This window comes from Platichthys flesus, chromosome 20, assembly GCF_949316205.1.
Source record: "Platichthys flesus chromosome 20, fPlaFle2.1, whole genome shotgun sequence".
NCBI classification, from domain to species: domain Eukaryota; kingdom Metazoa; phylum Chordata; class Actinopteri; order Pleuronectiformes; family Pleuronectidae; genus Platichthys; species Platichthys flesus.
In genome coordinates this window covers 3,148,242-3,172,148 of record NC_084964.1, presented here as the reverse complement: position 1 = coordinate 3,172,148, position 23,907 = coordinate 3,148,242, and the positions used below count along the sequence as shown (strand labels likewise).

The following is a 23,907-nucleotide window of genomic DNA, read 5'->3' as shown; positions in this document are numbered from 1 at the left end:
CAGCATTCCTAGCGCCAGTGAATAAGCTAACAAGCTAGTTACTCGGGCGGTTGAGCTGCAGTAAGGACAACGCTGCAATGACCTGCTAGGGTGTCATTTCGGTTCGCCTATCCCGGACTGAATTTAACTTTTGAAGCACTATTCCTGTCTTATCAGTCACTCAAAGTTACATTTACCAATTCACAAACTCATGTCCACAGGGCTTTTGTGCGCAGAACTTTTCTATCACACATTCAGAAACTGCCAAGCAATGTACGAGTCCAGCATCTTGCCCAAGGATACCTTGGCATGGACACTGGAAGAGCTTAAGAACAATTACTGACCTTGAATAAATAGTGGACAACCCGCTCTGCCTGATCACAGCCGCCCAGCTGTCTGTGGCCTACATAGACCTAGTATCCATAAATGTGCAGTATGTGCAACAACAAGATACTACTGCATTAAAAGATGGATGACTTGAGTTGCACTGATCAGCATCTTGATGATTAGGTCTATTGCTGTGTATTGACATATAAATCTGATAATACCACAGGGCCTCTACTTATAAATTATTCACCAGTCATAATGAATGGTGCTACTCATCGCTCAGTAATTTATATTTGATATCTTGACCATTACGATGATAGCTCTCATATTTGCAGCTGACTGCATTGGTATGAGTGCTGAATCTCTACAGAGGATTGAAGAGCTCGCCGAGTGACCTTAAAAGGTTGTAACTGCTACATGCTTGAAGGCAGCAGTGTGTTTGCTGCACACACACTTCTGAACAGATAGAGGCTGCAGAGAATTAAAATTGAATTACAGCTTCCTGTTGCTTTACATGAATAAGGCACACACAATGATTCCCTTGTACCAAGCTTCTTTTTCTGACACATGTTCACTCATGGTTCTCTCCTCAGTTCGAAGGACATAACAGCTGAATGCAGCATACCTGGTGTCTCACATACACTTTAAATGCATGTTAACCAAATTACTATCAATAATGTGCCTCCACCTGTTTCAAACCCTGCTGCACTATATGGCGTTGTATAACAGTTTGTTGCAAGAAATATCTGTCAGTCACAGGGTGTCACATTTTTATCGAAGTACATAAAATACGCACTGCAGCCTCCTCCCCTGCTAGTGTCTTTATCACTATACATGCTATTTTGTCTTTGAATTCTTGGTTAAAGATGCATGTGTGTGTGTGTGTGTGTGTGTGTGTGTGTGTGTGTGTGTGTGTGTGTGTGTGTAATAAAACACCTGATGAAGAGATTGAACAGAAAGACAGTACTACGGATGACTCTGGCAGTGCGACTCTCCTCATGTTGCGACCGAGATAGCGTCAGCCCGTCGTCCATGTGACCTTCATGGTGCATGATGGCCTGAAATTTTAAACAAAGCTTTGTCAACCTGGAAGAAGAAACCATTGTTCCAAACAAAAAAATATAAAAATTAAAATATCATAATTCATTTTCTGCTTGTGCCTTTCATTTTTTATGAGAGTGGCTATATTTTGTAACATGAGGACAAATGTCATCAGTAAAGAAGGTTTTTACTGTCGCTGTTGTTTCTTTACAAATAAGTTGTTTGCAGAAAGATGTCTTGCAAGCATGTGTGCACCTATTGTTTTCTCTAATGTTACATAAAGGTTACAAGCTCTGGTATTGACATCTTAATCTGCTGCTGCTCCTCACATCTTCCACTTTGGTTAACAGCAACCCCAACATGGACACTTACAAGACACAGGTGTTAGAGAGAGGTGATGAAAATTCATAAAAGGTTCAGTATGGTGCAGAAAGATACCTTTCTCTGAACTCCACCCATGCGTGCACACTTGGCATCAACAGTCTGGTAGGTGAGCCACAGGAAGGTGTCAACATGTTGGACGTAACACACAGAGTCTCCATATTTGATGTCAGGAACACCCATCCCATCCACCTCCTTCCTCACACCGGGGTCCAACTTTTCCTGAATTAAAAAGAAAGAGAGAAATTTCTAAATAACTGTTTTCATACTAAATAAATGGAAAACCTCCTCTATGTTGGACGCGATAACTATAAAGGTCTGTCTGATGAACTCATGAGATCACTGCAGATCTCGGCTGCTTCTCTTCTGTTGTCCTTTAAATGTCTAATCAATGTTCAACCTTCCCTGAGTACCGGTGATTTATTTTTGACACCGGTCAATATTCTGGCTTTCACATAAAAGTGTCGTAAAACGTTGTACCTTGGACGATCTGAAGCAGAAGGCTGTAGACTTGACATCAGCCTGCTCCTTGTCCATCAGCAGCAGAGACTTGTCTTCTATCAGACTCAGATACTTTCCTGTCGTCACATGTCTCAGTCTGAAGGGCTGGCCCCAGCGGATGTGACTCCCACTCCACCTGGAAACAAACACAGTCAGATACATGAATACTAAAGGCATCGAGAAGCTTAGAGAGACAGTTTGGAGACCAGCTGGGGAACATCGTGGAGCTTATAAAACTTGCCGTGGTTCGGTCCAAAGTTTTACAATACACTTACAATACCAACACAGCTAAAATTAAATAATTATGATATCATGTATCACTGAACTGAGCTAATCAGTTGAACGTGAGCAGCGTCCCCTGCAGTTTTAGTCATCATTGTATAGGCCATTATGTGAAATACCAGGAGCGTGAGAAAAAATGTAACTGACAATCTCCTGTAAGACACAAGGAAGTTCCTCACAGTCTCACCACAACTCGACTTGTTCCATTACCTCCAGCCCCTGTTTCCCTCTCACTCTGCTAACCACTGACTTTTATATACCTGGCATCTGCTCACTGTCCATTGTTGTCATGATTTTCTCAACATTTGTGATATGTTCCTAACTTGCCTTCCTGTAAATTCACACTACTAAATCCCTTGAACGTCCTACCTGACTCCACAATGTTTTTCATCTGTGTTTGTTTGTGTGACAGCAGAATTACGCAGAAACTAGTTAACTGGTTTCCATGACATTTTGTGAAAGAGTGGGGCATGACATATAGAAGAACCAGTACAAATATTTTTTCATATTCTTTAGCATTGTAAGAAAACTCAAGCATGTTAAGGAGACTAATATTTGAATGAATGTGTGTAATTTGAGGCAGATCCAAGTTAAATCTGAATCAACTCAAGTGAATTTAAATGTGTTTTTTCTAAATGGATTTATTTCTGAAAACTAGGCTTCATACATATAATAAAATATAAATCTAAAATGGGAAAGTAGAAATAGAAGCTTGCTCCCTGATTCTTTCTACCCTTGGGAAGAAACAATTCTCAAATAGTTCAATTCAATAAAATTCTATTTTATTTGCATATGCCTTGAAATTATAATGATCTCAAGGCATTTAATAAGGTCGAGACTACCTAACATGTTGAGAGAGTTTGGTTTGTGTTTTTATTTTAATTATTATTTGCTGAGCTGTCCTGTTATGCAGCTACATTATTCAACTCTCAAACATAGATAGTAGTAAAATGAATTGATTTTGTCAGTGTGTGACATAAAATCAAGATATGTTACAAAATGTACATTATAGTATTTCTGACATCACCCCCACTACTGAATATAAAGCACAGCTATAAAAGAGCATGTTCACTCTGAAATCTGCAAAAACTGTAGAAATATGGCAACAATTCACTCAGCTGGAAACAACCAAGAGCTGTGGCCTTGTTATCAATCAAGAAACATTTTCTAAAAGTTACTGCCAGGTCCCGATGCTGCTGTTACTTAGCAAATACTGGAATCTTTTAAAGGCTGTTAATGCACAATGTGGGGAGAAGTTGTGATACACAGCATAGCAAGTGCTTTCAAGCCAAGCTAGACTCTGTACACTGTGAGAAATCCCCAGCAGTGACTGCAACAGCTCGACAGACGACAAGAAAACACAGTAACATGTCTAATCAAACAACAGGTGCATATGTTTGTGTGTGTGTGTGTGTGTGTGTGCGTGTGTGTGTGTGTGTATGTGTGGGTGTGTGTGTTACTGGAGAAGGATTTTTAATAATACAATCACTTAATTTGTGTTACATTTTGATGTACTCAGTCACAAAGTGCTTTAACAAAAGATATGAGGTGGTAAAAATATTAAAAGGTAAACAATTAAAAAAGACATACATAGCAATATTTACCTGAAAGAATATAATCATGTAAATCTTATTAAACCACCTCTCATATTTAGTGCCAGAACATTCAATGCTTATCTGAATGATTTTAGTGACTGAGTGCTGTGTACGTTGGTGAATATTCTTGCTTGTTGTATGTGTGTACAGTGTGTATATTGTACTTACACAACCCGCAGAGTCTCCAGCCTCCATAGGGACCTGGCATGACTGGACACTGCTCCCCCCTCATAGTGCACTGTCCTGGGGGTACAAATGAAACTGTTACATTATATATTTTATAATTTTAAAACTTACTGGCTAGTACCGTATTATGAATTGTGTATTATGACTAAGACACCTGTTGCACAGCAATTCCTGATGCCTTAGATTTAGTGTATATTGATATGCTACTACCCAGAGAATACACTGTCCAGACACTACTTGGGACTAGGCTAGTTTCATGAAGATATTGTCGGTTCGAATGTATTTATCAAACTGCTTAAAGTCAGTTTTTCAAGATTAAAGTAAAAATCCTTCACTCTCATACTTAATAATAATGAATAATAAAAACAACTGATCAAACATTTAATTTCAAAAGTCTCTCAACCCTCAGGAAGCTGCAGTGGTCTTGAGGTTAATAGCTCCATGATTACTGCAGCACAGACACATTTGAGCATTCATCTGTTTTCAGTGATAATTAATAATAATGAACAATCAACAATGATAGTCACGTCAGTATAATTAGGAACATATTCGTTTTGTTATCATATTTGCATTTGCCGTTTGCTAGGATGATACACCACTTTTTCTGGTCTGGCATTTATCAGGCTGCTCCAAACAATAATAACACTATAAATCACTGATTTGAATGACAGTCCTGCAGAACTAAATTCTCTTAAAACTCATCTACCAACTGGTAAATGTCTATAACCATACATTACATAGTTATAATTTATATACTCTTATTCGATTTTCCTCTCTGATCATACATGTGATCAATCATGTGACAGTTGCTCTTAAGAGTGAAGTTAACTCTTGGTTGGAGAGAGTTACTCAACACAAGTGTCTTATTCAAAGATATAAAGAAGGACGATTCATCTCCTCGTCCTCCTGTTGTACAAAAACAGAGCTGAAATATCCTGGATGCCATCTTGCTGCTTTGATGTAATTTAGAGCCAGAGTCTGTGCGCCAGAGTACTCTTTGATATGGATGATTACACTGTAATTGAGGACGGTCTTTAAAGCCAAACTCTTTTGGATCATTCACCCGTAATACAGATAGATATGTTTTATAATGAGAGTGAAGAGCTGAGCTGGTCTGACAACATGTGTATGGATCTGAAAGTTATTACTGGGTTAGGGTTAGGGTTAACCCAGTCTGTTCAAGTTAAACACGGGGCCTGCATACAATTTATACGTCTTTGAAAATGTGACCAACCAACCGAGGCACATAAAGCAGACTACATATTGTTTCCCTTCAATTCATTTTACCAGTCCCTTGACTATAGTCAACCTTATTGACTTAATACTAGTGTTATTTCATGAGTATAAAACTTCAGTTGAACGTACCATACAGCCTGGATCAACTGTGGCTGAAGCAAGGCAAAAACTGACTTGGACCCCCCACTGAAAAACACTGTTTCTCTTTTCATAAGCCTGTCATTAACTCCAGTCAAAGTTCTTTTGGAGGAAAATATTAACAAACAGCACTTAAACAGAAGTTTTTCATCAATGAGCTCACCCTGGTATACAAGGTGATATCTACTATGTGGACACTTTAGTTTATTTATATTTCCTCTGCACATATATGATGATGAAACAAATGAGGGATAGCTCTCAATCCTTTAAACAGAGACAGTAGCTGCAGTCCCTGTTCGGGTTTGTCAAATTTTAAACCTGACATTTGTAGGATTTACCTGGTTTAGCTTTATATTTAACAATTGTCCCTTTGTAAATAGAATCAGTGTTGGTGAACCACATAAAACCAAAGTAACACTGTTAATTAAATAACAGTCTCAATCTCATAAATACATTTTTAATTATCAGCACAAATTACCTCCTCTGCTCATCTCCGTGTTCCCCAGATGGAACTGTGAGACATTCGTCCATGTGACCGTGAAGGAGGCGTAAGACATCCCCTCCTATCAGGAAACCTGCAGACAGAGGACAGAGAAGAAAGGGAACAATGCCAACGGAGGAAAAAAGAAAAAGAAGGATAGAGGGATATGAATGAAGGAGAGAGTGGGGACGAAGGTAGAGGAGAGGATGGGAGAAAGACCCATGAATTATACCTCAGAGAAACAGTCTTGTTTGCTTAGTTCCCATGATACCTATCTAACACTTTGCTAATTTTGGAACTCTTGAGTATTCTGATGAACATGACTGGATGTGGGAGGAGGAGGGCAGCTGGGTAATTATCGTAACATGACGATGTGCACTTATATAAAGACCAGAAGACCTGACCGTCCTAAAGAAGGACACCTGGGGGAACTGACGTCCCTAACAGACTACGGCAGCCAGTGTCAACAAACAGATGCAAGAAAACCTCAGCATGCACATGTGCTGGTGATATACTGTCATGTAATGTCCCACAATGCATTGCAGAAAGGGAATTCAGACGCTGTTCACATTTGCAAAGCATTTAAATGATCAATGCTGGTGAAACAGTTCCAGAATATTAGAAGTATACACTGTAAATTTTATGTAATGTTAATCAGATCTGGGAGATTTCACAGTAGGCTACTTATCACTGAACACTACTACTGTAGATCAACTGTTGCCGTCTGAATATTATAACACGTGTGCTGTTCATATCAATTCAATTAAACTTTGCACATTTGTAAACACTTCGGAGGCAACAAATTAGAGACTGTGTAAAAGTAAGAATGTAAAATAACAAAAATCACAATTTAAGCAAATGGGAAAAAACAAATAGAAAATGGAGACACAAAGGAAAGACAGGTGTACCTTGTGCTACTTCACTGCCAGAACAGATGGGAGCCACACTCCACAGAGTCTGCTGGAAGGCTGCGTCTACATGGAGACTGCCATTACCATAGGACAGATGCTGCAGGAAGAGACACATGACAATTTACTAACACCCCGCCTGACACACACACTCACGCACGCAAGCACACCAACACCGACACACACACACACATACATACTGAGGATGTTTAAGCCCTGTTCGTAGCAGTGGAGAAAGGACTACATTGACCAATGTGTAGTAAGGATTTGGTTAAACTGCTGTTTAAAAATTAAGATTAAGATGCATTTATTAGTCCCAAACAAATGCACAGATATGCAAATGCAGTTAAAATTTAACCTCTGCTTTTGACCCATCTGGTGCAGGACACACAGAGCAGTGAGCAGCAATTTACAGCGCCCGGGGAGCAGAAGTTGGGGGAGTACCCCTGAGCCCCTTGCTCAGGGGCACTAGACAGGGTAGAGTGTATCCTCTTGGATTTTTGGGCAGATCAATCTAGGTTCATCTTTTGTTGTCTCTCCGTGGAGTCGAACCAGTGACGAACCAGAGACCTTTACTGACCATAGTCCAAGTTTCTGCCACTAGACCACCGCCTCTCCCCATGTGACTACATCTCCTGATTATGTTATTATATCAGTCCCCATGCCATTTTGTCATCCCATTATGACATTGAAATTGATCAATGAGTCTCAGAAGACACAAGGACAGAAGACCTGGAGTAGCTGAGGTGATAATGTTAAAGATTAAATTAATACAATTGCAAAGTTCCTTTGTCATTTTCCTTCGGTGTTAAATCTGAATTATGCCTTTTCATGTGCAACTGTGTGCACATGAAAAGGTACTAGTACAGTAGAAGCTCTAATATGGCATATAGAGAGCACTTTAGTGCATACTGTACATACAGTGGAAGTAAAATGTCTCGTAAAAGATTTAAGTTTGTTATGTATTAGGTCCCAATAAAGGTGGAAAGGGTTCTGAAATTTCTGATTTTTGCATTTTAACATGTGCGCTGACTATTTATATCCACTCTATGTATGTATATTTTGTCAGTTTATACGTAAAGTATGTGTATGGACAGTCTGACCAAAGAATGAATATCAAGCAGCAAACCAAAGCAGTAAGAAGGAGAGAAGAATGAGTGAAATAAATACTAAGTGGGAAAGAGGGAAGGAATTAGGAAACAAAGAAATAAAAGAAGACAGAGTGAAGTGATCAGGGGATCTGATGCACCCTCTCCTCACACGTGCTCCCACACACAGCTGCTACTGACCAGATATCTTTCAGAAGAGATGCTGACGAGGATGAGATCATCTCCCACTCTGACCTTCTCTCCCTCTGAGCGCTGCTTTGATGCTGGATGGATGGTCCACCAGCAAGCCTCGCCTACACTCACATACAAAAAGAATAAATACAGACACAACCAGAACAGCTCAGAAAACGTGTACATGATGCACAGGTTCTCAAAGCAACAGTAACTCCTGTCACCTCAGCTTGTGCGTACTGATTCAGTTGCCTAGATTTTGCAGTTGTTCTCTTGTACTATAATTTGGATCATTTTTAGCAAAGCAGGTCAAGAACAAGAAGAGAGGAGAGGTGCACTTTGCAGTAGTGTACAGGTTTGACTTTGTTCAAAGGTAAAACCACTGTGGAGAAGCAGCAGGAGTAGGGTCTTACTCAGAGCCTGACAGAGTAATAGCAGTGTGGAGCATAGTTGGAGTTAATGGAAACAGGCCAACCCTAATCGGAACCCTAGTCTGATTCAGATTAATTTGGCTGATGAAGGTCTGATATGATCGGGATTCTGCAGAATATTAAAGAAACCGTTGCTTCTTTTGAAAACTTTATTCACTGGTGCACATATTAGTTATGATAATGTTCAGTTATATTTTCCCTTTAAGAAATATTCCAGATTCCAGAAGAGTTTTGAATCAAAAGCCAAATTGGTTGGTTTCCATGTTTACCTAGATTTGCTGCAGTGGAACTACAATACAGTGCTGCAGGTATGATGTATTGTTGTTGGCCAAGCCTGAAGTAAGCATCACCCTGGTTCACTCATCAATCTGAAGGTTTTTGAATACTTTTTGTGGCTTAATGGGTATATTAACAGTTATTAAGGTTTAAGGGCTTAATATCAACATAATTCAGATTTTGTGATTGAAGAAGTCCAAAGAGGTATCAAAATCTGTCTGACTCCTACCTGTGGTATCTTCCTGAAGTCCCACATCAAAAGCCAGTTTGTCTGTGGATGAGCGGGAGGTTGACAGACAGCATAGGTACTAAACAGAAAATCACAATAAATCAGACTCAGTTAATCTCTCACGTCAACTAGAATGTCTTTTAAATACAATTCATCAAAGAAGACTTGTATTACTACTCTTTACAACATGCTCTCTAGTTGTTTACAAGGTGTTTATCATTGTGTACTTGGGCAGTCCCACAGATGAACTCTAACATCAACAACTCTTGCTTCTTCATCTTTATCAATTCGGCTCAGATGCAGAAGATAGTTTAATAGGAACACCATACTGAGAGTAGTAGTAGTAATATAAATACATTATACAGTATATAGGTGTGTGTGTTCACGCACCATTCCACTGTAGGAGTGTCGCAACAGGACAGCGTGTCCATACAGTAAGGTGCGATGGCCGCCCCCCTGGGCCGTCTGAAAGACACACAAAGAGACGCTGACAACATGAAGGGAAAAACAGAGCAGAAATGCAGAAGACAGAAAATCACTGAGATATTTAAAAAAAATGCAAGTATACTAAACTGCACTGCTGTTGATTATTGTCAACTAGTATTTTTTAAAGCTGCTCTATGAAAAAGATGAAACATCAATATATTACACTTATTTATTAACTTTCTGAGTTGCTGGTGTAATTTTGTTATAATTTCTAGTATTATCATATTTAAACAAGGCTGCAAAGGTAATGTAAAAAAAAATCATTTTGATTTAGTTCCATGTTTAGGTATGTGATTAAGTTGACATCTGTTGCAGGTAACTAGGTTTGTACACGTTACATCTGATATGATTTAGATTCATTAGTCAGGTTTATTAAGTTAACTGTGTAGTTCAAAAAGCACTTTTTTTTTAATGTACATTTTCTGATATCAATGTTAAAGAATGAAATACAAATAATTTTTTTATAGAAGAAGGTATAACACACCGGTACACAATGCTTCACAGAACAAGATGAAGTCAAACATACAGTCAAGATAAAAACAGATAAAAAAAAATGGACCATGAGACCTGATAGAAATGTAAGTAATGAGGGATAGGAATAAAAAAAATAACATAATAACTACAATAATGTGTACCAATGAGCGATTGAAAGAATCACTCTCCTGAATCTTCTTCCATCAGGAGTTAACTAGCTCAAAAAAGTGTTGTCTGAAGGTACAGTTGTGTATCAGCAGCATAGCAATGGTAACATAGTTCATTATGTCTGATAAGAGGACCATTAATAAATATTTTGTCGATGAAAGAAAGTGGTCCGCGCACTGAGCCTTGGGGAACCCCTTGGTAACAGAAGCAGGTTTGGCTTTAGACAGTTGTTTTGTCACTTTGTTTAAGACACTTTCTGTACTGTTGAAGGAGCAATTAGGTTTAGTAATTACCAAATTATCTTAGCAGACCAGTGCGTGACAGTAGTGCAAAGTTCATCCTGCGGTTTCAAAGGCAGGAGTAGTGTAAATGAGATAGGCATTTGAAAGCAATGAGCCTACAAGGACCTGGCTAGGACCTAGGGTGTAGCATTTACTGACAAACAGTCTAAGCTACACACAGATCACAGTATCAGATCACTGCTAATTTTTACCACTCTCCTCCATATATAAAGACACATCTCCTATTCCTCCAACGCTCCAGAAATTAAGAGGAAATATCCCAGATACAAATGCCGCCATCCTGCCACCAATCACTAATTTGTAGTCAAAGTCTTTGCTGTAGGAATTGGGGGATGGAGATGGGGCTGTGGTATCGAGGTCCCACCGATACTCACGCCCGGCTTAACCAAGCACGAGTCTCAGTTGTCAATCTTGACTTTTCAAAAAAAAATTATAGGCCTGCCAGAAAAATGTACATATAATAGTGTGATGAGAACGACCTAAAATGATGAATGTTTATATGGTAGTGGGGCGTTATTAGCGTCGGCTGCAGGAGGGAGGGAGTGGGATGGGGATTTGGGAATTTACTGCAGATCACAGAGAAATGCTAAATCAGTGTAATTGGCTTGTTTATCTATTACTGCTGTCTCTTAACGCTTGGCAAGAGAAGACTGTTGGGGTAATTTTCTAAAGTATTTGTAAAATAATGTGAGCAAGATTCCCGAACTCAGAACAGTCAAGGGTGGCTTGACAAGCACAAACATATGTTGCTAGCAACAGTTAGTGTCCTGTTAGAGATCCCAGGTTTGATCCTTAGTGTGCAAAAGTCATAAACCCATCTGCTGTTTTGTATGACATGTCCCAGTCCCTCAGTGGATGGTAGTCAAGCAGCCTGCTGCTTATACAAGAAAGCAGTTAATGTGAACTGACAAGATCAGGTACTTTATGGGACAGAAGACTGTTTATGTTGTTTGTAAATTAAGTTTGTATCTTTAGCAGGTCAGGCACTGTCTGAGTTGTCGTGACAGCATGGCACTGATTGTACATTTGAAGCTGGAATTAATCCAGTATTTTGTAAAATAATGGGTCAGAAATGATTCAGATCATCAGGGTCCAGTCATCTTGAGAGAGAGTGGAGGGAACAGTGTCAGATCTGATGGAAGTCCTAACAACAATGAAGATCAGTGGACACGGAGACTAGCCTCAAGAGAGGCTGTGGGCACTGGATATAGAGAGCAAGTGGAGGCGTCAAAGTGTGTGGCCAGCTCCATGGTGTCTGACGCATCGACTGTGGCAAGGAAAAGGAGCCCTCTGTCTGACAGGCAGATGTAGTTGTCAGTGAAGGACGTGATGAGGGGGCAGAGCCCTTGTGAGTGTGTATAGACTGCAACACTATTGGCTTGTGAACATTAAAGGAACTTAGAGCAGAGGTCAGGATCACCAGAGAGGAGATAGCAAGATGATCAGCTAATTTGCACTTACTGTGAGAAGCCGGCCAAAGTGTGTCAAAACATGGTATCCCAACACACTTTATGCTTCATTCTGGTGTGCTATGCAGTTGTGTTCTATTTGAAGTCCTTTTCTTAGCATTATCTCAGACAAGTAAGCAATAACTTACCTTAGCGTGTGTGTGTGTGTGTGTGTGTGTCACACACACACACCTTGTCCCCTCACTACTGGGGTCCCTCAAGGTTCTGTCCTAGGTCCTCTCCTCTTCTCTTTGTACACCAACTCCCTCGGCTCTGTCATTCACTCGCACGGCTTTTCCTACCATAGCTATGCCGATGAAACCCAACTAATCCTGTCTTTTCCCCGATCAGAAACACAGGTAGCAGCACGAATCACTGCCTGTCTGACCGACATCTCTCAGTGGAAGTCTCAACACCACCTGAAGATTAACCTTGACAAAACTGAACTTCTTTTCCTTCCAGGGAAAGACTCTCCCATCCACGACCTGACTATTAACTTTGACAACTCTGTGTTAACCCCCACTCAAGACGGCTAGGAACCTGGGCGTAACACTCAACAGCCAACTCTCCCTTACTGCCAACATTTCTGCATCAACACGGTCCTGTAGATTCATGCTGTACAACATCAGGAGAATACGCCCCCTTCTCACTCAGAAGGCGGTGCAGGTTCTGGTCCAGGCTCTGGTCATCTCACGTCTAGATTACTGTACCTCGCTCCTGGCAGGTCTACCTGCTACTGCCATCCGACCTTTGCAGCTCATCCAGAATGCAGCAGCTCGACTGGTTTTTAACCAACCTAAATTCACTCACACTACTCCTCTCCTCCGCTCCCTTCACTGGTTACCAGTGGCTGCTCGCATCCGGTTCAAAACACTAGTACTTGCGTACCATGCTGTGAACGGATCCGGTCCAGTCTACATCCAGGACATGGTCAAACGTTAAACCCCACCCCGTTCACTCCGCTCTGCTTCGGCCAATCAGCTCGTTGCTCCCTCACTGCGAGCTAAACACTCATCAAAAACACGACTGTTTTCCGCCCTGGCTCCTAAATGGTGGAATGAGCTCCCCATAGACATCCGGACATCAGAAAGTCTACACATCTTCCGCCGAAAACTAAAAACATACCTCTTCCGACTAATAGAATAGAGGCAGGTCTCGTTTACATTACAAGGAGGGGACGGACACCAGGAATTTGTCAGCCAAGCTGGAGTCATGTGGATATGTAGTATTTCAATTCCATCATGGCACCAGCTACTGATAATAAACAGAGGACCCAAGGGATCTACTTGAAGTCCAAGTCTTAAGTTGAACAAAGACAATGGAAAACAACCAGATAAACAGATGGAAAAAAGCCAATATTCACAGTCAGTGAATTGTTTATGAGTTGTATAAAAAATATACAACTCATCAGTCTTTTTGAGTGCACATGAACTTTCCATAGGAATGCTACACATAGTTTCATAAATGAGGCCACAGCCCAACTTCTGAGTGTGAGCATTTGGACAGCTATTGACAGCTGATCGTTAATGTTGCTCAAAAATACATATTTTAATCCACACACAAGGTCCATTATAATTATGTTACAAATAAGAATAGCACTCAGAAGAGTGCATAACTCCTCCAATGCCCAGCTGTCCACTTATGACACCACATGACTTAATTGATCTGTGTATTTTATTTGGATCTGCACCACATTGCATGCACACATTAGTATAAATATCAGCCCCCTAAACAGATTTTAGTCGTTAACATCATTAATTATTCTCTGGGTCGCAACAAAAATGTTGAAAAACACTAACAATGTAAATGAAGAAAACTAAAATTCTCCCTGCATGATCTGGATCCACACCAAATTTTGATGGGCTCTTCGCTGACCCAAGTTTCATGGTAATCTGTCCAGTGTTTTTTTTTTTTTTTGTGCATAGTCCTTCTATTTAACACGTTTTGTGACACTTTCAGATTTACCAGGGAAAAATTCATGGATCTTGATGGAAGAAAAAGGGCCATATTTACGGGAAATGATATCTTCGAACTATGAGTGTTCTCTTCCACATGGTGTGAGCACTGACACTGTTAAACAACTGAGAACAAATTTTCTGTATTTCCCGGTGAGCAGCTCAGTGTAGCTCAACGGGCACTGCTCCACATTAAAAAGGCCTGAGGAGACAACTAATTACGTGAAACGTTGAGGAATTGATGTCAGTGCAGCGGTCTAAACTGCAGACAATGGAGCCTCAACACACCCTAAGAAATGGAGGTTCTCTCTGCTTTGTTGTGTTTCAAGGTTCCTGTACGTGTTGCTCTCCTGGACTGAAACATGCAGCTGGAGTTTGTTGAAGTTGATCGGTTTGTCTGATGGCCGAATTCCCAGTGGCTGCTATAGTTCTGTCAGTGTTTCTCCCCGAAACAGAACCTGCTTGGGAGAGCGGCTCCATTTTTGGCCATCGACAACTGGAACCCTTCCTGCTTAGGAATCTTCTGTTGATATAATCTCATTGGTTCTGACCTCACGGCAGAATGATGAGGCCATGGATCCTTTTAAAGCAGGACTCTCTCTATGTGTGTGTGTGTGTGTGTGTGTGTGAGAGAGAGAGAGATTGACTGTATAAGCTTTGTGCTAAGAGGTGTGGATATGACATTGATTCTGTCTTTTCAATAATATATATGGGGCAACTCTGCGTCTGCTCATACTGTTCATGCTCATGACAGTGACTGTACTTGCCAACACAAGGACGATAACAACGATGAAAAACACAGACAGCAAGTGGAGGCACACCTACCCATATTTCCACATCTACATGCTGTGTGGACATGAGAGAGAGGAGGAGAAAGTAAGTTGTCAAAGTAATTTTTACAAATGACACATCAAAACACACAGCTGTCCAACATATGAGACTGTTGGATGAGGAGGTTATGACAGATACGTGAATACATTTATTTGTGCTTAAATAACATTTGGCTCGGTTGGGTAATGTGCTTTCTCAGAGATGAGACAACAGATTCCACTCTCACTTATTTTTGTTGGCAACTGATGTGAAGCTTAGCATTAAGACTGCAAACAGCTGGCCTGGCTCTCTAAAGCTGCTTTCAAACATGCACTGAACTTCGGAGACTCCAAATGTCAGAGTGAGAGCCTCCGGTTTATCTGCAGATTTTCTCTACCTGGCTCCCTTAGTATAAAGTCCTGGTTCGTGATTATAACTACACTACGGGTCATGCATTCTTTCCACATTGGTGGGCAGACACAGACAAAGTAATCAATTGCAAGACCCTGTAGACCCAGAGGAAGTAGGTTCAGTTCTAGATGAACCTTGATGTCGTTCTCTGTATAACTTTGTATCTAGTTTCTGTAATTTTCCCCTAAGATGTTGGTGTGAGTAATGCACTTCAGTTTATATTTCCTGTTTTCTTTTTATTGTTTATTTTATTTAGTCATGGTCATAGTTCGGAGATGACAAACAGGAAATCCTGTAGTTAACAAGTTACATATTGTCAGAGTGCAGCTCCAGCTACCTTTTATTCCTATCTCTCATTTGTGTCTAGGAAATGTATAGTTCACATTTAAGTATGATAACACACAAATGTTTGTTGTGGTACCTTCAAATATTTATATTATATATATATAGAATATGGCATCACTGAAATGTTATTGATTATCAAACATTATTTGTCAATCAATCAATCAAATCTATTTGTACAGCACATAATCTCAAATCACAATTTGTCTCAAAGGGCTTAACAAGGCTCCCTCTGTCCTCCCTCAACAAGAGTAAGGAAAACCTTCGAAAAATACAAACTATACACAGGGGGAAAACATGACTTTATATTATTGTAAAGCAGAATAGAACATTTGCATAATATAAGCTGAAATAGGTCTAACTGAAGGGAAATAAGATTAAATGCAATTGTCCTTGTCCTACAAGTAATACTGGCTTTTCCTTTTGTAATAGTCATTAGATAGCTTTCTGATGCATTTAAATCAGTATTGTTTCTATAAACTGGTGAACCTAATGTACATAATTTACAATTGATGTACAGCTGTTAACACATCACTTGAATGTGGCTTGTATATTGTAACTGTTGTGTACATACTTTAGGGTATTTGCAAATATAAACTTCTATTTGATGCAAATACCGGCCTTCTGTAGCAAGTGGGTGTGCTTTGCATAATGGTATATCAAAGAGGACAGTCAGTGTAGCAGTCAGGTTACCACCAGCTCCAGGGCCTTCTTTCTTTCCCTGTATTTAGTTTGTGCTCCTTCTCCAGACACATTTGAATAATAAATGCAGTTCACACATTTTGTTGTGATGCATTTAGATTTGCGAGGACTTGTCCTTTTGCAAAAAGACTGGGAACCACGTCTAGAAACTCAGAAACAGTTTCAGACTAGAGCAAAAGAAATTGGGTGAGAAAACACCATCAGATTGGAGACACATCTCTTGTCAGTCTCAGGAAGAAAGCAAATAGGAATATTTTCCCTATTAAAAAAATATATATAACTGCTCGGCACACCAACAAAGCACCTGACCAAACCTCATTTTAAGACCAACACACCAATGTGTCCTTAGATGACCTTAAGTGAATTTTTCTATTTAAAGGTGTGGTCTCTAAAAAATACAAAACTGCATCGGTCTAAAACTAGTAAAATGCTTTTTGCTTTGTAACATCATGTGCTGATGCTAAACTAGACTCAACACATGATGGACCTGCATGCATAATTACATATTATTCTGAAATGAGTCTCGTCTGACTACCAGCTTCTCCAAATCTCTAAATATTCCATTCACTCAGCTCCAAATCCCTGATGAACCAGTTTTTGAATTCACTTGCAGATGAGACATATTCACTGATGTTTCATCATTACCTAAGACATATGTTTCTTACAGCTGAAAATACAGTTTCACCTACACTAGCTGTGTATATATTTATACTACTAAGTCAATTTCCCTTACAATTTAAAAGTAACTAGTGTGTGGCAGGGAATGATCATGCACCAAACTGCATTGTCTATGAACATTATATAACCCACTGCAGTACTGGAGCACTTAAGGATCCAGTTGATGCCGAGAATCACTGATGCAGAATAGTTGCATGAGATGCAAAAAGCCAGCAGCTGGGAGCTACAAAGGACCCTGTCTGTCGAAACCATGTCAGCTTTAGTCTGGGAAATAGTATTTATCTCTCTTTTGTTACACACATTACAAAGTCATCCAGCAGTACAGTGGCAAATGAAAGTCAAGGTGGACTATTTAGAAGACATTCTTCTATATTATTGAGCTAATGTGTTGTTTACTTTGATGAAATTCAAAATTACCTCTACTGTGGTAACTTAAATAAAATATTGTGTCTTCATGTTTGAACTGGAAATCTGAACGAAACCACAACTGAACCTATATACAGGACTTGGGAAGATGTGCTCAAACAAGCGGTCTGACGGAACCAGCAGTATACATTTTGTCATCTTTCCTCCGGGTCAACAGGAGGGTGACCATGTAACCTGTCGTCTGGACCTTTGATTGTGTGCACAGCATCCACTGACAAGACGTAACAAGTGACTCTGACTGACCAGCAGTAGCTTGACGGAGGGGATACATGTGTTTTGAACATACTGACTTCTAGCCTGGTAACTATTGTGGCTGTTACTATAATCTTTTACATTGACCAATACAATTTTCCATTTATCACACACAGATTGGTCAGCATCCTCTGATGATAGACTGTAAAATAATGCCATCAGTGTCAGGTCTGTTCACAGCAGTGAGAAAGTGAAACCATGGAGAATTTCTAATATAACTGAGTCAAATGTGAATAGATCCAACATGAAACCAAAAAGATGAATTTAGACGCAATTGCTTAGACACCCTCCCCCCCATGTCAGTCGAGGTAATTCTGAGTTGTTATTTTTTAATACAACAATAACACAGAAGGTGTAACACAGTGTATTTTCGTGGTGCTCATCTGATCCCTGATTAATACATTCACTGAATAAGCAGTGTGGATAAGAGAGCACGGATGTGCATGGTCGAGGGAGCAGCGCGAGAGAACAGAACGACAACAAATTGTATTTGAGTCATGAAGAAATTTCTCATCTCATTATTAGATCCTCCTTCACCACAACATTACAACTTCACTGCAGGTTATCTTAAGCTGCTCATCCGAGTTCCAGTTTTCAGGTGTTAAAATTGAACAACCATCGGGCTGAAAAAGATTTGTATCCCTCAATGGGAAACAAAAGGCAAAGCTATAAACCACAGGTGGGGAACCGTGTTCCTATCAGGAGCACTTCAAACATCATTCCAGTGCCAAACTACATTATCAAACAGGTATCACAGCGCTCTGATGAGATGGCTGGAAGTGTTGTCTTTGGCAAAGTGTGTGAAGCCTGATGCCAGAGAGAAAGACCGGACAGTTCCTGCATTAACCTTCAGTGTTTTTTTCCACATTGTTCCATCTCATTTACCTGTGACTGTTTTTCAAGAAAAACTGACACTTTGGAACAAGTTGACCTTGTCTGGTTCTAGCAGCTTTACAGCAGCAGCAAGGTTCACTCATTCACCTATTCAATGAGGGTTCAGTTTCTTAACTATAAGCTCACTCACCACAGGAAAAGCCTGTGTAACAGTGTCTATTTCAGAATGTGGTGTTGTGGAGGGTTGTCTCCTGTGTCTCCTTAAACTCATTCAGTTTAGCTGCATGTTCCAAAAGTAATGATGATGAGATTGGTATTTTTCATAACTGGGACCACGTCCCCGCAAATTGGACACTTTTACAAAATAAAAATCAATTTCTTAATTTCTATTTAAAAGCATAAGATTTTGCATCTACTTTTCCTGACAATCACCATGATGCTTGTTATTGATCACACATAACAACCACGTATGTGTCTCCTTAACCCTGACTGTGACCTGAAAGGCATACACCAGACACACTGTTTTACAGTTGTATGTTATTATACACTGAAAATGGAGTTGTTGGGAAAGTTTTTTGTGTCTGAGTTGCTTTTTCTGCATTCATGGATTGTCTTGCAAGTCATATATGGCCAAAAACCAGATCTCTCCAAAGTTCTAGGTGTTTGACACAGTAAGCTGCTGCAATAACACCCATAAACAACTACATTTTGTTAGTTAAATCTCTGCTATATAATTGGAAAATGTGGCTCTTACAGAACAAATTTTATGGGGTGAATGGATTGTCATTGCAGTGTGGATACTGATGGTTAGAAACAAGTAATAACTTCCCTGTACTGCAGCAAAGTTGAGGGAAAGTTGATTTTCAATGCCTCCAAAATTACCATGATCAATAGTCCAAATTTGTTTGTCTATTTTTATTTTCTGAAATTGACAATGAGTTTTTTAGCATTTTGTTTTGAAGGTTTGGTAATGCCACCATTCCATCACAGTAGCTATTTCAAGTAGCATAAAGCAGCATTAGTAGTAGCAAGTAACATAAGATATATTTCTAATTGATAAAATACAGTTAATTCAGAAATAAAAGAAACACATGAACCTTGAAAACAATGAACAAATACAACTGTGATTCTAAAGTGAAAATGCTTAAATCTAATTAAATAACTGAAAGCACAGAGTATAATGCCTGTCTTCTTGATCGGGATGATGACTGATGACAGTCAAACAAATGTTGGTGGTCAAGTGTTTTGTAAAGGAGAGCAGCTGCACAAACAGGATCACACCAGTTCTCTAATATAACTGTTGAGGAACTGTTTGGAAACACAGTGTTTGATACAGTGTAATGACAACAGCCGCCTGATGGACATTGATCAGTGCCAGTGAGGAACCATGTGACATGAGGAAGAGTGGGGATGATTCTGTCCAGGATGAACAGAGAGCGACAGACTCACTGTCACTGTGTCCACCACCTCCTCTGTGCTGGTGTCTCACAGCCGACTGGTCATCTCCCAGTCTGTGTGTTTTTGTGTGTGTGTGTGTGTGTGTGCGCGTGTGCGTGTGCGTGTGTGCGTGTGTGTCTGTATGTGTGTTTGTGTGCGTGTGTGTCTTCACGCTCACCCCGTCAGCCTTCTCCTCCGTGTTGGCCAGCATCTCCTGCAGGGCTCGTACTGACAGTGACTGCTCCAGGACAAAGGTGCAGATGGACAGATCTGGAGGCACATTCTATGACAACAGGAAACAACACACATGTTTCATTACTCATTGTTGAATTAATCTTTACATGTTTGACACACGTTTTACACAGGACAGTAACTTCTTCTGCAGAATTTCTTCATCTGGTGATGAACAGTGTAGAAATACTTCATGGATACTTAAATGTGTTTGGTTAGATGTCTTTTTTATATTTAAAAAAACTTTGCCTCCAGCTCAATTCCATTCTGTGACGGTGCAGGGGCGAATAAAACATTCACTTCTTCTGGTATAGTACATCTACAGCATGTGGAGTTCAACCTTTGTGAACAGTGACTTGCGATTTCACAGCCAAAACTAATTGCATCGAAGTTTGTGTGGTTGACCACACTTGGCTCTCATTGAGGCCACATCCTGCACTGCCCACATTCAGCAAGTGATGATATATTTGACTGGCCAGGTGATGTTATTCGCCTGCATTTGCATATGTGTCATCATCATGATTCAAATACCACAGTCACATCTACTCGCACCCTTGTATTGACATTGTATGTCAATTCTTCAAGTGAAAAATTTGCTTTGCATTGGTGTGGTGGCAGCATTAGAAAGGGATAGGGACAGATAGGGTACTTTATTAGGAGAGAAATAATAAAAAATAAAAATAAACTGAATGAAATACTAAGCCTTGTGTCCCTGGTAGAAATCCTGTGTCCATTCGTCCATCATTTCCAGTTCAGTACACTTTGTCACTCTTTATACAAACTCACCCAAATGAGGAAAGCGTAATGTTACACACCTTACTTACACACATTCTGTGCATGTCATATGTGCAGTATTCTATTATTCATCTAATATATAGGAGATAATAAAAGCTTGTATCAGTACCTTGGAGTTTGAGATGGATTCAAGGAAGCAGAGTCTGTTTCCGAAGCCTTCAGCAGCCAGACAGAGTTTCAGTTGCTCCTTGTGGATTGTAGCTGAGCACTGTAGGACCACCTCATCATCCTAGATACACACACACACACAGAGACAGACAAAGAGGATAGAAGTTAGAGGTCAATGCATTTTTTAACCCAGAATCACAAGTGACATTTTGCGTCACTTGTTGTAGCTGCTAATAAATACAGAGCGTTCTCATCATCTTCATCAACATTCGTTGACTCCAAAGGAAGAAGTTGAATCCAATTGGCAATACTGCAAGTATCTCTCAGTAGAGTCAACATGCCAGGTATCCAACAATCCTGAAACTGAGTCTGAAGCCATGTCACACCTTTCCACTGCCACCACGTCCGGTGCAGCCTGCTCTTTGCTCATCAATTCATTAATGTAACAAAACTTGTTTTTTATTTCACTATCAACAGTTTGGTATTTCACAACTGGATGTCTAACCACACTCTGAACCAGGCTTCTAGTCTTTGTTTACATTACGTACTTGATTACATTGATACATTGTTTGGTTTGTAGGCAGGCATGCAGCTGACATTGGCATGTTGTCTTTTATTTGAATAGAGAAAATGAATAAACCAGTTCACTATGTTAATTTTGTCGCCACTGTAATATCATAATTATTCCAAGGAATGTGATAATAACTTCTTCACTGATCACATAGTTCCTGATTTTAACTGAGTTTTCATTAAAGAAAATATTATAAATATATGCTAGATTTATGTCTTTTGGTTTGATGCCTCAATTAAACAGTTGCAGTTTACATCCATTACAGAGCGCAGCATTACAACAGACAAACAATATTTGCTTTGCCACACACAGACACACGCACACACACACACAGTGGCACAGTGTGTACTCACAGTGTGTACTATCATGTTGCTATGATAAGCTGCTTATCAGTCAGTCACAGTATCGGCATAACAGCATGTCCCACATCAGAGTGTTACAATCAATTAAAACTATGTCTGCTCACATCCCAAGCAGCTTAATCTAATCAGCATACATCTGTTTGTATGCCCATCAACACTGTGAGTGTTTAACGATGCCAAGTGACTGTCTAAAGGACAAAATCTGAAGCAATGGACAACTGTAAGCTGGACGAAGAAGGTGATCTCCAGAGGTGAAGTCACAAACCTTATGTATTCCCATGCATCACCACATTACCTTACAACCCCAGTCTTAAATAGGAACAGGATATCATTTATAAAGGGTGCAGAGGAACCATAATATTATATTTATGATTACACATCTCATATTTAATATCTAATATCCTCCTCCTCTTCATCAGATTATTAATAGCATGACTTCCTCATCCTGACTGTGATGATGGACCGTAGATCATGATTGAGGATGGCAATCATGGATTATGATTACAACTAGATTATGATTACAACTAGATTGCTTGATATACAATAAAACCTCCACACATATTCTACCATTGTTGACAACGCCTCTATAATTACAACTGTGGCCTTCACAATTAATTGTAATTACCTTTCTGTCAAATGATAAATCAGTTCATTGACCAAATGCTGAAGCTCAGGACAGAGTAGCCTACACTAGAAAATTCCTCCTGCCGAGAAATTTCGAATGGGTGCCTTCGAGTTGAAAAGAGACTTTTCAAGTAGGCGGTGCTATCACTAACACTGCATACACATTCATAGATCTCTTCAGGTCAGGGCTCTTATCATTTGACAGAATTTTGGAGTTGATTGCTCAAACTTAATTTTCACACTGACCTATCTGTTCTAATATATCTGTTCAGGTCAGGAATCTGATGAAGTGTGTGCAATTTGGGACCGATTGCTCAAACTTAATTTTCACACCGGCCACTAGGTGGCGCTATCACTATAATGTTTTCGTGAAATGAAAACATCGTGAGAATTACTTGGACGAACAAGTACATATCTATATTATTGTTTAGAGCCAAGAAATGTGACCGTTTGAGCAGTTTAGAAACGTAGTTCTCATTTCATAATTCTCCTCCAAACAAATACTTGTTACTATAAGTCCTATCTGGAAAATGAACACATTGACTTTAGATATCATTGACAGTTGATTATTTAAAGAATTCAACAGTTCCCCCCTGAAAGAAGAAGAAAAAATTCAATCTTTGTGTCTTACCCACACTGGGAACACACCATTTTGAGTTACTGTTCCTCTGCTCTACTGAATGCACTACCTGCGGTGTTGATTAACACCTGTGAAGTCTATAAATAGATCTGACTGTCCCCCCTCCCTCTGCCTGTGTGAGTCACTGATTACGCCAGGTGCGACGTGAGAGGGAGACAGCAGAACATCCCGAACAAAATGCTATAATTCAAAATCTATATCTGCTGTCCGTGAAATGAAAACACTGTGAGAATCAGAAGGTTTAGCCGAACAAGTACATATCTATATTTTTGTTTAGAGCCAAAAAATGAGGCTGTACAAGCAGTTTAGAAACTTACTTCTCATTTCAGAATTCTCCTCCGAGAAGCTACATTGACTTTATTGGAGCAGATTTATTTCCACACTCTAGCTCTCTGCTCAAACAAATACTTGTTACTCACATCTGGAATTTATTCTTGAGAGCTAAGAAATGGAGCCGAGGGAGCGATTTACGTTTTATCTTTCAGTTTTAAGCTTTTCAGAAAAATCTTCAGAATTAACATGGGGCTCCAATGAGAGGAGGATCCGGAAATAATTCCTTGATTTTTCGATGCGGATATAA

At 39.8% G+C, this 23,907-nt stretch overlaps 1 protein-coding gene across 1 annotated transcript in view; it reads right to left on the bottom strand.

The window, feature by feature from the left end:
* Window positions 1-22,069, bottom strand: part of LOC133931767 (ryanodine receptor 2-like) — a 109,924-nt gene extending 87,855 nt beyond the window's left edge. The window contains exons 1-13 of the mRNA XM_062378721.1: window positions 22,055-22,069; window positions 21,132-21,251; window positions 20,175-20,279; window positions 16,724-16,738; window positions 9,662-9,736; window positions 9,272-9,350; window positions 8,345-8,457; window positions 7,056-7,155; window positions 6,145-6,241; window positions 4,275-4,349; window positions 2,209-2,365; window positions 1,786-1,950; window positions 1,243-1,364 (exon numbers count right to left, since the gene is read on the bottom strand). Coding sequence (XP_062234705.1) covers window positions 1,243-1,364; window positions 1,786-1,950; window positions 2,209-2,365; window positions 4,275-4,349; window positions 6,145-6,241; window positions 7,056-7,155; window positions 8,345-8,457; window positions 9,272-9,350; window positions 9,662-9,736; window positions 16,724-16,738; window positions 20,175-20,279; window positions 21,132-21,251; window positions 22,055-22,069 — 1,238 coding nt within the window. The remainder of the gene's footprint in view (window positions 1-1,242; window positions 1,365-1,785; window positions 1,951-2,208; window positions 2,366-4,274; window positions 4,350-6,144; window positions 6,242-7,055; window positions 7,156-8,344; window positions 8,458-9,271; window positions 9,351-9,661; window positions 9,737-16,723; window positions 16,739-20,174; window positions 20,280-21,131; window positions 21,252-22,054) is intronic.
* Window positions 22,070-23,907: the final 1,838 nt, after the last annotated feature.